At 42.9% G+C, this 15,886-nt stretch overlaps 1 protein-coding gene across 1 annotated transcript in view; it reads right to left on the bottom strand.

Annotated features, from left to right (window-relative positions):
• The window catches only part of COLEC10 (collectin sub-family member 10 (C-type lectin)), an 18,795-nt gene extending 3,790 nt beyond the window's left edge, over positions 1–15,005 (bottom strand). Inside the window, exons 1-3 of the mRNA XM_010133911.1 lie at positions 14,558–15,005; positions 3,143–3,214; positions 1,610–1,681 (exon numbers count right to left, since the gene is read on the bottom strand). Coding sequence (XP_010132213.1) covers positions 1,610–1,681; positions 3,143–3,214; positions 14,558–14,705 — 292 coding nt within the window. The 5' untranslated portion in view covers positions 14,706–15,005. The remainder of the gene's footprint in view (positions 1–1,609; positions 1,682–3,142; positions 3,215–14,557) is intronic.
• Between the last annotated feature and the right edge of the window lie 881 nt (positions 15,006–15,886).

A 15,886-nucleotide genomic window follows, 5' to 3' on the forward strand; every position in this document is an offset into this window, starting at 1 on the left:
TCAGCAGCTCCATGATGGGATTAGGCATCAGATGAGGCTGATGTGCACTAAACCACTGAATTCATGTGTGCAACAGGTTATGGGTATGGGCAGTGAGCACCTGCACAAAATGAGGTCAGTAAGGAGCAGCGTTTCATTCAGATATAGTTCATGGAAATGATTTATTTTCATCCAACTGATTTCCTCTTCTTCTGTAAACCATAAAAATGACAGACATACTTCTCCAAATGCTGTGCTACTATGTAAGTGGAGGTGACTAGCTTTTTAAAAAAATCTCAGCTCTAATTTGGATTGGGAACAGCTGGACTTTATCTGAAATTCATGTCAGCTCTTGTTTTATGCATTAAGACCTTCAGAGGTCAAAAAATACTAATGCGTGCTCTGCCTTGTTGATGGCCATATTTTGATGTGCTTTTTCCTTTATATGGTTATGTTTTATTAAAGAAATTAAGAGTTGGCTGTCATTTTATTTAGCATTGTTTGACACTGCGACTTACAACCTGAAATTTCAGGCTTGCTTCATTAAGAATTTGAATGTTTAATGGTAGATTTAAACAGTGACTTAGTGACCTTTGCTTCTGCAAATAAAGAAAATGAGAAAAACTAGAAGGGGACAATACATTGCACATTCAGGTCAAGAGAGAGCTTGATTTAAAGGCTCAGGGCATTAGTTTACTTAAAGATAAGCAATATGTTGGACTCTTAAATTCCAGTATCCTTTAGTGTTTGAAGACATCTTAGGAGATAACTACCTGTGTTTTCAGTTGTCTAGGTACTTCTGAAAATTAGCCCCTCGGGCCAAATTCTTTTGTTCTTCTCTGATACTGAGGCTGGCTAGAGGCCATCAAAGGTTTATTAAAAATATTGGCTTGAGAAGCCCCCTGGAGAGATTATTCCACCCACTCATATGCAGGCCTGGGTTGATGTGCTGGACCACAGATTTCCCCTGGGGATGGTGGACTCTTTGCTCAGGTTTCAAGACAGGTCTCCTTGAGGCAGAAGTAATATTCCTTCTTTGATAGCTCTTTAGGAATACCAGAAAGGAATTCTGAGCTTCTCAGACAATTAAAGCATAATTTAATGAAATTATTGTACAGGTAGACTTGGAGCCTACCTTGATTTTCAAGTAGTTGTCATCTCTGGTTATGTGAGTGCTTTCTTAAAACTCCTAAAATCCTTTCCTTACCAAGCTTTCTTGTGCATGTCCCACACCAGTTCAGCTGACAAGGTGTGGCATCCTGAGCAGCAGAAGAATATTGACTTAGGCCTTCAGTGTCCAAAGCAGAGGCACAAATCTGGCTTTCTCTTCTTAAGCATTCGGAGGATTTACTTCACAAGGGCCGGACTTCTCCCTTCCTCTTTTACTGTTAAAGAGGATTGATTTCTTAACTCATAAAGCAAATGATTTTAGCCAAGCAAGTTGGATATACAGAATGTGGGAAATAGAACAAGAGTATCTGTTAGCCCTCATCACCAATCTTTATGCATAACTTTATTTGGAGAGCACTGCTCACAGCCGTTATTTGATATTACTCCATACCTGGAACTCTCACAAAACACATATTTACCTTGAGGGAAAAAACAAGGAAGTTCCCAGACCAGAGCTTACCCTTTCCACCAATCGGCCCAATTTTCCCAAGCATTCCTTGGTCACCAACATCCCCCACAGGTCCTTTGTTTCCTGAAAGAAAAAATAAAGAGGAAAAGAGCTTGCATGATTTCTGTCACTTCTTTCCCAAGGTCTCTACTGCTGCTGTTTTTCCTGAGCATGACCTCTCTGCACGTGTGGCAATGTCAAAAGTGGTGGAGCCCTGAGGATGCGTGAAGGAGGACTGTGCAGATTTCTGCTACTGTAGGACACAACAGTAGGACATTGCAAGGCACCTTGGTAGAACTGCCTGTTCAAACACCCCTAGTTCAAACTGCTGGCGAGCATGCAAATATCGATTTTACTCCACAACCAATCCAGGCTAACCAGGTTTTCTTTGGGTTTTTTTTTTTCTCCATCCCAGAGGTAAATTCCTCTCAGCTTTGCTGGGAAGCCTTCTCAAAGCAGGTCTGCAAATATGGAGCTACTAGTTTTGCTGTATGTGCTTTCCCAGTCCTCAGAGCAACAAAATAAGGGATGCCTTTTTAATTAATTGATAGTTTAAGTTCTAAAATAGGTGCCTAATGATGAGAGCCCAATTTAGGGAATCTCAGTTTGCACACAAAATTAACATCACTTACATGCTTCATAAATGGTTGGTTATCCAATTCCTTTTTATCTTACCTGATCTTTTTAAGGTAAGAAGCAAAGTCATATGAATAAATTTAAAAATTGAAAAGCTTTTTTATTATAACCATAATAACAGGGTGATTTTAAGGTTTCTATAAAAGTAAAAACTTTCCCAATTAGCCTTAACCTACTGTCAAGGACGAAAGACCTTGGATATGCATTATCATTAAACTGTAATGATGAATTAAGCTTTTGAATTAGAGTATGCGAACAAGGCTGACACCATCATATCTGGCGCCTCCAAACGCTCTGCCCAGCTCACACTGTGGATATGGGGTATGTTCAACAGAGCAGGATCCTGAGACATCTGTGACTTCTTGTTCTCAGCTCAGATGCTGTTTGATTAGAGGGACTTTGTCTCTCAGTTTATGCCTCAGTTTGCTTTTCTGCAAAATAGGGACGACTGAGACCGAATTTTGTTGACCATCCTGATGTACTAGGAAATAACTCTCAAAATTGAGCTTCAACTAAAGGAACATTTCAGCAAGAGAACAGTAATCTTTCTGATTATACATATGACCTGGGCAATGATTTTACATATCATCTGGATCTTCTGGATTGCCCTCATGGCAGCCACTTAGGAGAGCAGCAGTAATTTTCCTGGTTTATTTATTTATTTCCTGGTTTACTAATTTTCCTGACTCTTTATGTTTATTGCCATATGTAGCTCTCTTACATATCAGTAGGAATTGCACCAAGCTCTCGGAGTATTGTTAAGTTCACTGATTAATGTTTGACAGGATTGTGAAATCCACTGGTGAAACAGGAATGAAAAGCATTAAACATCACTGATCATGTGCACTGGTACTGTTGTGTATAATGATATTCATTTTCCAGTAGCTGCCAACAGGCTGTCATAAATACCTTTCGGTCCTTTTGGTCCAACCTTTCCTTGTTTGCCCACTTCTCCTCTGTCTCCTTTTTCACCTTCATCCCCTTCCGAAAAACAAAAAATAAAGAATCATGGTAAATTTGTCCCGGTGCAGTAAGTGCAACTATGCATCCTAGAAAGTAAAGTTCACAGGGCTTTTTTTCTACTAATTTCTTTTTATTTCACATTGAAGGCCCAGAAGCCATGGGATAAATTTCCAGATAAGACCTGATGGGTCTGACCATCATTAGGAAAAGCTGAAATCTTTCCCCTTGGGAGAGGCTATTACAACATGAGAAATATACAACACCAATTTCTAGTCCTATCCTTTCAGCCCTGTTAGCTATAGAGTAGATAAATAAGCCAGTTTTTCTCTCTTTGGAAACCTGAACGTGCATGGAAGAACTGCCAAGGGAGGCAACAGGAATTTAGTAATCTTTCCTAGTGACTGTTTGTAGTGACTCTGTGTTCAAGGTATGCAGATGCTTTTGGAATGGGAGGAATGTAAATATGTTGACACAGATGTTAACATAGACCTTAGCACTCAGCGTGGCAGAAGCCTTACCTTCAGTTTTTGACAGGTGACATTTATATTTGATCTAACAGATGTGTTTTGCAATTACTCCAATGCTTTGTTTTGAAAATGTGACACACAGATACACACGTCTGTAAGAGGTAAAATCATTGCACTTATTACAGTAGAGAAGAGATTTCTCCAAATAAGATCAAGACCCTATTACACAGGTTCCTGTATATAACTGTATAAGTACTCTTACTGTTGAAAGAGACAGTCTCTCACTGAGCAGTTTACAGTCTAAAGGAGCAAGACAGCAATTAGTAGGAAAGAAATGTTACCTCCTTCTTTAGGCAGCATACGATTTTGTTTCACATTATGTGGGAAATTGTAGGCATGGTTGGAGCTGAGTTTCTTATACTTCTTAGTTTGGAGCCATATCCCAAGAAAATCTTTCCTCCTTTTTTCAAAATTTTTTTTTTAAAACAATTGCTGCACACCCCTGCACTGAACAATCAGCACCGAACACAGGCGGCCTTCCAAAGCCTCTCCCCATTCCCTGCCCTTCTCTGCAACATCCCTTGTCACATGGTGGGAAGCAGTGCCACAGGCTCTTGGCCAAGCCAGGATCTCACGAGTGAGTAGCAGCCGGTTGTGTCTGTGCCTGCAGCCAGGAAGGGGAAAAGAGGCTGCAGTTCAGCATACAGAGACCCCGGGAGCGAATTCTGTCTAGATGTCAGTGAAACAGAACAGTACTACGTGACAAGCCAAATAACCTGTCTCACTGAGGATAGTGCCTCCAACCTGGTAGAAGGTGTTCAGGGAACTGGGTGTGCTGAGGATGACTATGGCACAGGCAGCCTCTTCCAGCCTCTCACAAGCGGTGGTCTAAAGGCTTGCCTGAGCCAAGCACTGCATCCAGGCCACTCATGAACAGCCACTAGTCAATCTTCCCTTCACAGATTAGTCTTGTGCATTTTAAACCCATTTATATTTTTGTCCCCTATAATAAATATTCTGTGGCAAAGAGGTCAATGATTTAGTTTTGTGGTGGAGGAGGAAGTAGCTTCCCATGGTTGCCTTAAGACTTATTGTTTTGTTGGGTCTTATTTTCTGAAAAATACTGCTCGCTTGTTCCTGATTTGCCTTCTCCTACTTCTGTAGCCATAGGTATTAAATATATCATGGGCTGTTCCATAGGGCAACAACAGATGAGAAATGATGCATATTAATCGCAGCATATAAGAAGTAGTATTAGCTGTTTGGCTCCTTTCCATGTCAGTTACGTGGACTGGGCTGAGTCTATTCCTGTATGCTGGGAAAAACTCCAGTGTTAGGACTCTCTTGTGGAGGGTAGACTCACCCCATCAACCAGGATGCCCTTTGGCGGGGATGGTCAATGGTACAAGCTCGAGAAGATAAAGGGCTGAACTTCTGTCCATGTTAGAGGGAGGGAGCATTTGCTAGAGGGATAGACAAAGAGGAAACATAATGTGGTGTGTTTGCAGCTCACGAGTGCTTTGTTTTTAACACTGGCTTCTACAGGACAAAGTAGGAAGGGAAAATGCTATAAGCAGTCAGCAATAGAAATTTTAAATATATTTATTTTCACCGGTTCTTAAAGATATTGGAAAAGTCAGTGTGTATTTCCAAAAGCCAAACTACTTAAATATCCAGCTGAATCTGTGTGTCTGAACCTTTAGCTGATGAAAGGGTGCCTGCTTGTACTGGTTCTTGTCAACCGATCATCAAGCAGCACAGCCAGAGAATGTACGATTTAATTTTGCTGTTGACATTGGTGCTAGTAACATTTACAGCTGAGAAATCAAGAAATTGTCCTTTACAAAGCCATCTATAAACCCCTTGAGAAAAGTGTAAAAGTCACTTCTCTGTAGTTCAGAAATTCAGAAAAATTCCCAGAGGCTGACAAAGGCTTGTGAAATGAAATTCCAGGAGAAGGTTAAAAGCTGATCTGATCACGGTCTGCAAACCCGTACAGGGGGAGAAACGTGCGATAACAGAAAGGAAGCAGGGTGTGATTCAAAGGCTGGAAGAGCTGGAGGAGTCTTGACTAGAAATGCAGCAGGGGAATGTTTAACAAATGGACCACACTCCCCAGCAGGGAAGGGAGATGTAGGAGGCCTTTCATGTCCAGCCTTTGCCTGTGCAATGAATTCCTTTATGTAAGATATGCTGTAACTCTGGGCGTGGTGTAGAAATTGCTGAGGGAGTTCCTCTGGCCTGTGTCTTGCAGGAAAGCAAACCAGATTCCTGCTGCCTTTCCAGACCAGGCGACTGCCCATCAACCTACCAGTCCTCATCACCTCTCTCAGGTCAGCTAGTTACATCATTCCCTGTCGCTTGCAGACTGCTCTGTTGGGCTGAAGGCTCTATAGAGAGCCTGTTGTTTTCCACCGAAGGAAGACCTCTGTGTGAGAAAGATGCTTTTGGGGGGTTTTGTTGTTGTTGCTGTTGTTTTTATGAGACATTGCTTAGACAGTTAATCTAAGAAAGAGAGCCCAGGAAAGAAAGTCATTATACCCCTGGAGAAGCTGTGATTACTTTCTGAAGGTGTTTTCTTACGATCTCAGTCTCAACATTTTGAACCACTAAAAGCTGCAATGATTTTTTCTATGAGACTTTGGAACAAGCTTTTCACACACAGGGCTGCTGGAGATGAAGCATGTTTGCCCTGTATGGGCCATCAAATTGATAGCCAACAGATGAAAGGGGCAAAAGGTGTGGAAAAGTTTGTCTAGGGGAAAGGGAACTAAAATCTGTCACCCGTTGCATCTTGGCATAAAGCAGCCTACCACACTCTGCCTTAGTTTCCCCACCTAGGAAGACAGGAAGAATAATAATTTGCCTATCTGTCAGGGATGGAAATCCTGGTTTTCTCCCCAGATTGCAGCTGAGAATGGGTAGGCTATTACAGAGCAAGGGTAGAAGCAAACAGTATTAATTAGTGGTACCATCTCCTTGTTAATTTAAGACTGTATTAGGCCCACTGCTTGACAATACGGTGCTATAAATGCGCTGTGTCCTCCCAGCTGTTGTGTGGAGTGGTCTCAGAATGTGGCAAGAAGAGTGAACTCTTGGGTTATGCTCCCCCCTTGTGGTCTCGCTATGGTTTGCAACCCGGTAGGAGCAATGGTGAGAGGTGGGTTGAGTGTTCTGGGCAGGGGTTGAGTTGGGTTCGATTCCAATTTATAACAAGCATCTCTCCCTTTCCTCTGGGACTTCATATGGACAGGCCATCCCACTGTATTAGCTGCTTTTTTGTAATCTGCTGGAAAACTGAATCTAAATCCTGGTAGTACTCTGGGCTGGGATTTTGAATTTTGTACTACCGTGCTTGTGCAGCATGAGTTTTCTTAGAGAAAAAACCCCTCTGATCCCTAACCTCATATGCTTGTAGTCTATACCTAGAGGATAACCTCTCCTTTCTGCTGCTTTACACTGGGGGCAGTGTCAGTGATCTAATTAGCAGATTGTCACCTCAAAATTGTGGTTGCAAGAATGTCAGATAAAGCACCGCACTGGCATTTGAAGCATGGGTGAAGCACCTGGAGTCGGTAGCTGAAGCAAGACCATTTCTCAGTCTTGTTAGTATTCCCTCAAAGCTGATTAACTTCTTCTGTGTCACAGATTTAAAATACCAGACTATTAAAGAGAGCACATGGAACAATAAATTACTAGACTCTTCCATCTTGGGACTGTGTGAGACAGAAATAAAGCAGAAGCAATAAGCAGTAAATGACTTTTTCAGCCATTAGAAAATTTTAATTGTAATTGAAAGGGGATCCCAGTCCTTCCTTCTCCTATAAACAAGCTCAAGAAAATGCTAAAGGTCTAAGCAGGATTTTTAGGCAGTTGAAAGGGTCTCTGCCTCTTCAGGGGTTTCACTAAATAACATGATGTTGAGAGGTTATGTTTGGTAAGAATTTAATTAGTAAGAATTTACTGACCTTCAAATGACAGATTTCCCTGCTGAATCTTTTGTAGACGATTTATTTGGTTTGTATTTACGAATGGAGGACGCTTTCTGGTGAAATTGTTCATGTATCTTTAGTGACTCCCCAAGTCTCGTGATCAAGGGCTGACCCTGATTCTTGAATAATCAGACTGTAATCCCTGGGGATTACGGAGCCCACATTTATGTGTGGAGACAGCCCCTCATCAGAGTGGGTGGACATCTGCAGGATGCCTAAAGGATAAACCTGAGAGGAGAATCCTAGCTGGGCTTATATATATGTCTCTGTGGGAGCACGTAGCGTCCAGCCTTTTCACTCAGAGCTCTGCTGAGAGACTCCCTAGGTCCACAAAGGATTTTACTGAGACACTTCACCGGGTTTGCTGGCAGGTCATGGCCTCAGATCAGCTCCATTTCCTATTTCCTGACCAAAAATACCACAGAAATGTTGATACTCTCTAAGCCTCTTTTGAAGTGAATCAATTAAATTGCATCCTCTGAAGCAAAAGAAGGGCCAAGACCCTTGACTGTAGTGACCCCTCCCAACAGGCAGTATGGGTGCAACTGTCCCAAGTTTAGTTCCCTGTACTCTGTGCCTTACCACTAACCCCATGGGACAAGCACACACCACAGCCCTGTCCACCTTCCTCCACACTCCAGGACATACTCACCCTTTCGAATAATAGAAACTCAAGTTTTGCTGGGCTACAGCACAGTTGTCCTCCTGCATCAGATATGCTGAATCAAAAAACATTTGCCATGAGCCAAGAAGTCCTTGAAATGCCATGGGGGCACGACTGATTTGCTGAGAGGGAGAAGGGATGGTTAACCCTGAGCAGTATGGGCATGGCTGCTTCTCACTGCTTGCCTTGGATGTCTTTAGCTTTGCTAGGCCTAGGTAATGTCCCACCACAAAGGTTTTGTATGGAATTCGTTGTACAGTTTTACCCTCTGATCATGTGTGACACAGTCCTGCTGAGCTCCACATTTCATGCTTGTAGTCCCATCTGAGGTGGCATAGGGACCCTTCCCTCCTCCACAGACAGAATATGAAAGGTGGTTTCAGCCTGTCCTGGGTGTTAAACTAAAGGAACAAGGAGATGTGCATCATTCTGAAGCCTTAAGAACTCTCCAGGAGCAAGGGAATGTCTTGTGCTCCTGGAACAGTCCTGCAGCTCGCCCCAGGATTAACTCAGCAGCCTGCGGGCACTGAGCCACCCTGAGCACCGTGAACCTTTGCAGCACTCGCACGTGTGGTCTCTATTGAGAGGTTTCGTCACCAGAGGGAGTTGGAGACTTCCAAGAAATAACAAATACAGCCCAGTTTGTTTTTCCACTCTAAGAGCACGTCACAGCTACGTCAATGGAAAACCTCAGGAGTTCCTCTGATTTCACTTTCAGTGTCTTTTAGATCCTTAGCACATTTCCCGTAGCAGTGGGGATTCTTGCTGTCAGCCTGTATGTGGCTACAGAGGGCAGGATTTCTTGATACCTTCTGCCAATGTGACACTATGTCCTCTTCCCTGTCCTTCCTTCTCCTCCGGCCCCCAGCACTGGCCTGCAGTTCTCCCTCCTCTCTCCCTGATGCTGAGTGCTCTTCTGAGCCTGTGTTGAAGGAACTCAACTCACTGAACAGAGGAATATCAGTGGGGCAAATAATACACATTTTTAGTGAGCGAGATGAATGAGCTCAGTCAAAAGTCTGAGTAAACAGCCAAGCCAGCACAAAGGGAAGAAAGGACCACATGGCCAGAGTGGGGGAAGAAGATGTTGGGCCTCCCTTTTTGGCAGAACACCTGACAGATGAGTGCATCTGTAGTGTGCAGCTGCACCCATAGCCAATCTCCCAGGTGTCCTGTAGGAACATGCGGGGGTCCCACAGCTTCCACCCTGAGAAATAAGGCATTTTGCTCACAAGTTCTTGGACTTGTTGTCTTTTATTACCCAGCTCCAAATTAGCAAGAGGGTCCCTTCCCTGGTGGAATAGAAAGAATTCTCAAGAAAAACCTGGATTCTCTGCTTGCTTTTCTGCTTCCCATATATAAATGTTCACTAACTTCAGTGAAAATACTCTTATTCTATTGCATTCCATGAGCCAGACACAAGTCTTCGGTGAAGATCTGCTGACTTGTATTACTTGGAAGTGTGGGCCTTTGTGCATGACTGGAACACACATTATTTCTTTAATAACACAGAAATAATATAAATTATTCCTGATTCACTTTTAACTCGGTCTGCCCAATTTAATTTTGCCAGACTATGACCCTGCCATTCTGACGTGATCTCAGAGACCCATGGATTACAGTGGCTTCAGTGAGGAATAAGACTGACACTGGTAAGAAGTACAGAACAAATATCTTTTGAATGTATAGATTTAAGTCCCCACATACATGCCTTGTAGCTCAGGATGGTAAACTTCAGAAACTTAATGTAAGCTAAAACGAGGAAGTCTAAAAGACATGAAAAATAGAGCTATGTGTTGAAATTAAAGGGCTCTTCAGAACAAATGTGAGGTGCTAAGAGAGAAGTTTAGTTATAGGTTTGAACAGCCTATAGGATGTGGTAAAGCATTTTATATTTTTGGAAGGAAATGTGGATAACAGCATATCTGGTTTCTGAGATTTTCCAGGAGTGGAATTGCGTAAGTGCAATTAAAGCCGAGAGATGGACAACTATACTGGAGACCACAGTAAATGCTATTTTAAGATGCCAGCCAGTGTCATAGAGTTTATAAGTTTCTTTCATTGGAAATAATAATAAGGAAACATTTTACATCTAAATTGCTCTGGGAAACTCCCGGAATTCTTCAGATTTCATCTCAACCTGGATCTGATTCAAGACCTTTGAAGTTCCTGTGTCTGTATTTGAAAGCAAATGAGTTGGGACCTAGGACTGATAGCAAGATTTAGAGCCAGTCTTCTGAAGCACTGAGCTCCCACAAATCCATGTGAAATCATCTCCCGCAGATCCAGCCCCTGACACAGTCTTCTCTCCCGCTCATGCTTTTAGTCGGAGTTTAGGAGCCGAAGTTTGGACCCTCTGCTGATTTTCTGCCCTCATGTTGTTGCTTATTGATTTACACAGATCACGTAAGATCCCATCTCATCTGTGTCAACAGCTCACTTAAAACTTCCTTTGCAGGTTAGGCAAAACTGAGCTTGCAGTCTCCATGCAAGAGCAGAAAGGACAGAGAAGTAAGGACAGAGCCAGGACACCAGCTGAAGGCAGAGCCCAGGGGAGCAGAGCCTGGTGTTCCTGCTGCTGCCAGGGCATGGACCAACAACTGATGCTTTTGCTTTCCCTGCATTAGCTGCTGCCTCCCCACAGTCCCAGGTCATCTCTCAGCAGCTGCAACAGTCAGCCTACTTCCAGGCTTGGAAGGGTGGAAAGTAATCAATAGGGCCATGACTAATTTTGCTAGGCCAAGCACTTGGCTGCCCCGGGAAACTTGTTGTCTTGTTTATGCCTGATCTGGTTCTCTTTGGACCCGAGAAGTCGATGGAGTAGAGAACTTGGCCTTTATTGTCCTAGTTACTCAGCTGTGGATCAGTTTCCAGAGGTCCTGAACCACAGCAGTCCAGCTAAGACCACGTTGTTCGTAAACATCTCAGGTCAAACACCAAAAATCACTGGTTACAATTACTGGAAATCTCTGTGAGTCCAAAGCAGTTTTTTGGTTTCCTAGGGTATTTCAATAAGGGTCCTAGAAAATGCCTCACACATTTCTATTTTTAACTGCTGTGTAAGCCAGCTTGCTGAGTTCCTCAAAAGCTTTTTCAGGAAGGCGGAACAAGACACCCATTGCACTAGCACTATGGTCATTAAAAATAACCCCCTCTTTTTGAGAAGAGACCTGAGCATTGCCTAGAACAGGAAACTGGGAGAGGAGTGCCAGCTTTTGCTTTTGTTTTGTTCTTTTTTCCTCTTTTCCTGGACCGTCTCTTTAGAAGACGGCTCTGCAGCATTCTTTACAAACAGCCTTCAGCTTTTGCTTGCTTGCAGCAGCGGTGGAGAAGCAGCAGATAGATGGAGGGGATTGCGAAGCGCCTGGTGTGCATCATGCAGAGCCACCAGAGGTCAGACTTGAACTCCCATTCGTTTCTGATGCTGAGCAGTTTAATTCAGACTGACCTCTGTCATTGCAACAGAAAGTGCAAAAAGCTTACAGGACATTTTCTGCATTCCTTCTGTTTCTGGGAGAATGCGTCCTGCCAGAGTATTTTCTAGCTCACTGAGTTATACACAAAGGCCTCTGGTTTTGCCTCATGCTTTCTGGGAGTTAGTGGTACTGTTACAACTGGTTTGAAGGCTTTCATGATAATCAGCCTGGAATTACCCGTTCTTATCATCCCATCACTCATATTATACTTCTCTTGCGGCATCTCAGGTATAACAAGGAGTGTATTTTTGAAGAGGAAGAATTTGGCTTGCACAAATTAACTTGAACGAGTTACATGTGGCTTGTACAAGAAGTGGTCAATTTTTATAACACTAATGACCCTTTTTGAACAGGTGATTGTCAGGGTGAGCATGCAGAGAGGTTGGGTCCTTGCTCCTGTAGCAACTGTAAATGCCTAGATAATGAAGTGAGTAATGCATCCTCCAGCAGTGCAAGAAATAAAGGGTCATAAATTCTGAGCCTCTCCAAACAGCCTCACTTTTCCCTCAATTTTCTCCTCTCCATGGTGCTGTGTGACGGGAACATCAGTATTGCTGCTGCATAGCACTAGGGCCCATCCCACTTGTAGCCTACAGACAGGATCTAGCCTACAGGATAATTTTTGCCTTGCACTGGGATAGGTGAGGTGGGACAGTGTAGGAGGCCTTACAGATACTGAATACCTTTTAATTCCTTGCAATTCTAGATGCTTTCGCCCATTAGACACTCCCATGTTCTTATGGAAGGAGGGAGTTGCCACAACTGGAATCTGGCCTGTGGTGGTAGAAAAAGCTGGTCAATACAGTGTGCGAGCTCAGCACCTCTGCCTTGTGGGAGCACCACTGTATTCTACCATAGACAAAGATGACGAGCAGATGGAGATTAGGAGATGGAACTTGTGCAGGGTGGGTCAAACCCTCGTTTTGGGAGGATGGTTGACAAAGGGGCACAATAGATATGGCACAGAAAATAAAACCTAAAGCAACAGAAGTCAGAGGCTTGTCTGTTGTTAGGGTTAAAGTTTGAGCAGCAAAGTGTTGCTTGTGGCTGTGGTGTGGTTGTAGGCTGGGGATCATGCGCTCTGAGTCCACAGACATAAGATGGATAAAGAAAACCTGGCAGCAGGACAGACTTTCTTCTGCCATATTAGGTCAGCATGCTTCATCCTTGACTACAAGGGATGCCTGAGGAGTAACACATCCAGTCTGCTCAGTCTTTAAGTGCCTGGCTGACTGTCAGTCACAACAACCAGTGCCATTGAGAGCCACTTGTAACTGTCATGGATGAGCTTAGCTCTGGTAGGAACTGAAATTAGTCTACAAAACGTATTTGATGAACTGCGATGGATGTGAGCCGTTGGGGGTGATTTACTTGATACTCCTTTCACCAGTCAGGGATCTTGCACATGGTGGTCTAATTTTAAAGTACTGGTGAGGACTGTGCCAATATACTGTTTGGCTCCTCTTGGTGTCAGCCAGGAGGCAGTAGGACTGGTAGTGACTAAATCGTGACTTTCTCAGAATCACGCTTGTAAAGAACCATAGGATCTAACCTTTAAACCTTCCCTATACAAACTAGACCACAGAAAGCAGCTGGAGTCCAGCTGCTCTTGTGTTGTCAGCAGACCACTTCATTAGCCTTGTGACTCGTTAAACACAATTCTGTCAAACTTTATTCTCCAGCCTGCCATTATTCAGATACTAACTAAACAAACTCCCACTAGCTCCCTTGGGGATCATTACATCTCTCTGCATTTATGCTGTGGCAGCAAAAGCTTAAGCCTGGATTGCAATCATAAAGAAATTAACTTGCTGATTAAAAATGGTCCTTTAAGCAACATGCATTTGAATAATCCATCATAAAAACAAATGAGGCTGTTGCAGTGCTTTTGAGTTGATAATCTTTTTTTTGCTTAAAATTAAAATCAGTTGTATTTTTTTCTTTAGTCTGTGGCCTATAGAAAAACACAATGAATTGCTAATAAGAAAACAATAGTTTGAACCGCAATAGCCATGGTGTGGAATATGTATTTTAAATATGTCACTGCAAGATAGATTTGTGTGTCATGGACCTAATTTTTGGCTGAGATACCCTCCAGGCAATTCTGATGATGCTAGTTATGTTACACAGAAAGTAAGTTAATGCAGAAAGTTCTGCAGAAAATGCAGAATATTTCCAAAGTGTTTTGAAGATAAAAGACCTGCACATGCCAGGACTAATCTAGTTCTTGTTGAAATCTGTACTGAAGGTCCTGTTCAATTCAACAAAAGCTGCTGGATCAAGTCTGATGAATGCAGCAGAACTGTGTTTACAAGTAAACATTTGGAAATAATGACACTTCAGTAATTTTAAATATTGCATATCTCTCCCTACCTGTAGGTGCAAAGTGAATCATTAACAGTTCACAATGGATGCCCACATTTAGACAAAGTCACTCAGATTGTGTCTGCTAGCTGTATTGGTTGTGTGAGAAACACAAAAAGTACGAGAAGATTCATGTGGCTGGAGAAAGATGCAAAAGGACACCTCTAACTTATATAAGGATATATGACACTGTTCCTGAAACTAAAGAAAAGCAAATTCAAATCTCCTTGCTTCATCACTTCCCCCATCACAGTTCCACTTTCCTAGATGCTTGTAGAGTCTGCAGAAATTCACATCTTTCATCCCCAGCCCATGCCACAAGCCCTCCATGTCTCTATTTTTAAAAATCAGCCTTTACCAGTACTTCTTCTCAGCATTAGCAAGCTGATATTCCTCACCTTTTGGTCCAGGTAAAATTGTGTGTGTCGAGCAGACATCTGTTGTAGGTCGATTGTCAACATCAAAACCAAAAATCTGAACTTGGAGGATAAAAAGCACTACAAGGATCCCATATTTTCTTAGCTGTTGTTCTTTCTTGCTGCTCATCCTTGAAGCGTCTCAGGAAATGCCTTTCGTTGTTACAGTCTTAACAAATGTAGCTGACTCAAAAATAAATTCTCCACTAGCTGAAGCAGTGCAAAGATTGGGAGCTACATGCAAGAGCAGCTAAATAAAGTGAAGAAAGGAGTTTGACAATGCTGTAGTTATTTCTGTCCTGCACATTATCCAGGATATTTATTTAACACTGACAGCTGTTTATTCCAGTGTACCTCTTATCTGTAAGATGTTTAGCTGCTTTTGCCATGGAAAATTTCTTCAATATACGGGAATATCTCTTTTGTCATTTTTTTTTCCTTCTGGCACTGACTCTTCATGCCCAGCTTTTCGCTTACTCAAGAAAGAAAAAACTTCGATTTATTAGCCGAGTACTAATTAGCTATAGGATACTTGTGGCTGGTTGTACGCTGGAAAAGTAATGCAGTCTCCGCTGCAGAGAGTTTTCCACAAAAGCTTTCCTCCAAGGAGACTGTTAGTGACAATGGATGAGCTGCCAGTCTGCTGAGGGTGGAAGTCACTGGTGTTATTTCACACCTTTTGGGTGCCACGTACTCACAATCCCCAGAGTATCAAATGAAAAGCTGATGTTATCAATGGGTGTTTGAGCCAGAAACCCACAAATGATGGTCTTATGCTTATAGATTGCTCCATAATGGTTGCCCCAATCCCAGATTATGTTGGTAGACACAATACAGAAAGACAGACTTCAGGATTGAAGAGCAGGATGAGCTTGAATGACTGCAGTACCTCCCTTGTATCAACGTTCTCTTGTATCAGGACAGTGGTGTAGCATAGATCCCAGCAAAACATCGTCTTTGGGTTATCCAGGAAGCTGCTGCTGGTTCAAATCTGCATGTGGTAGCTGTCAGGCTTTCAGCAGGGTGTTGGGACTTTGAAACCAGATGCAGGAGGCCTCTTGGGTAGAGCAACAGGTAGCATGCAAAACCGGTATACATCCTCTTGGGAGGAGCTGTGACAGATACCCCTCTGTGTGCAATCTCTTCCTAGAAAAAAGCTCCAGCTTTCTTTTAGGGAGAGCACATTAACCAGGGACAGCAGACCGCTCAGGGCAGCCTGGCAGATAAGAAAGGGGAGATGAGTATTTGTAATTTTTCCAGGAATTTCATAAACTTCTTGTTTCTCACACAACAGAAACAGATACTTGAAAA

The sequence above is a fragment of the Buceros rhinoceros genome, unplaced genomic scaffold, assembly GCF_000710305.1.
Source record: "Buceros rhinoceros silvestris isolate BGI_N320 unplaced genomic scaffold, ASM71030v1 scaffold30513, whole genome shotgun sequence".
Classification (NCBI taxonomy): Eukaryota; Metazoa; Chordata; class Aves; order Bucerotiformes; family Bucerotidae; genus Buceros; species Buceros rhinoceros.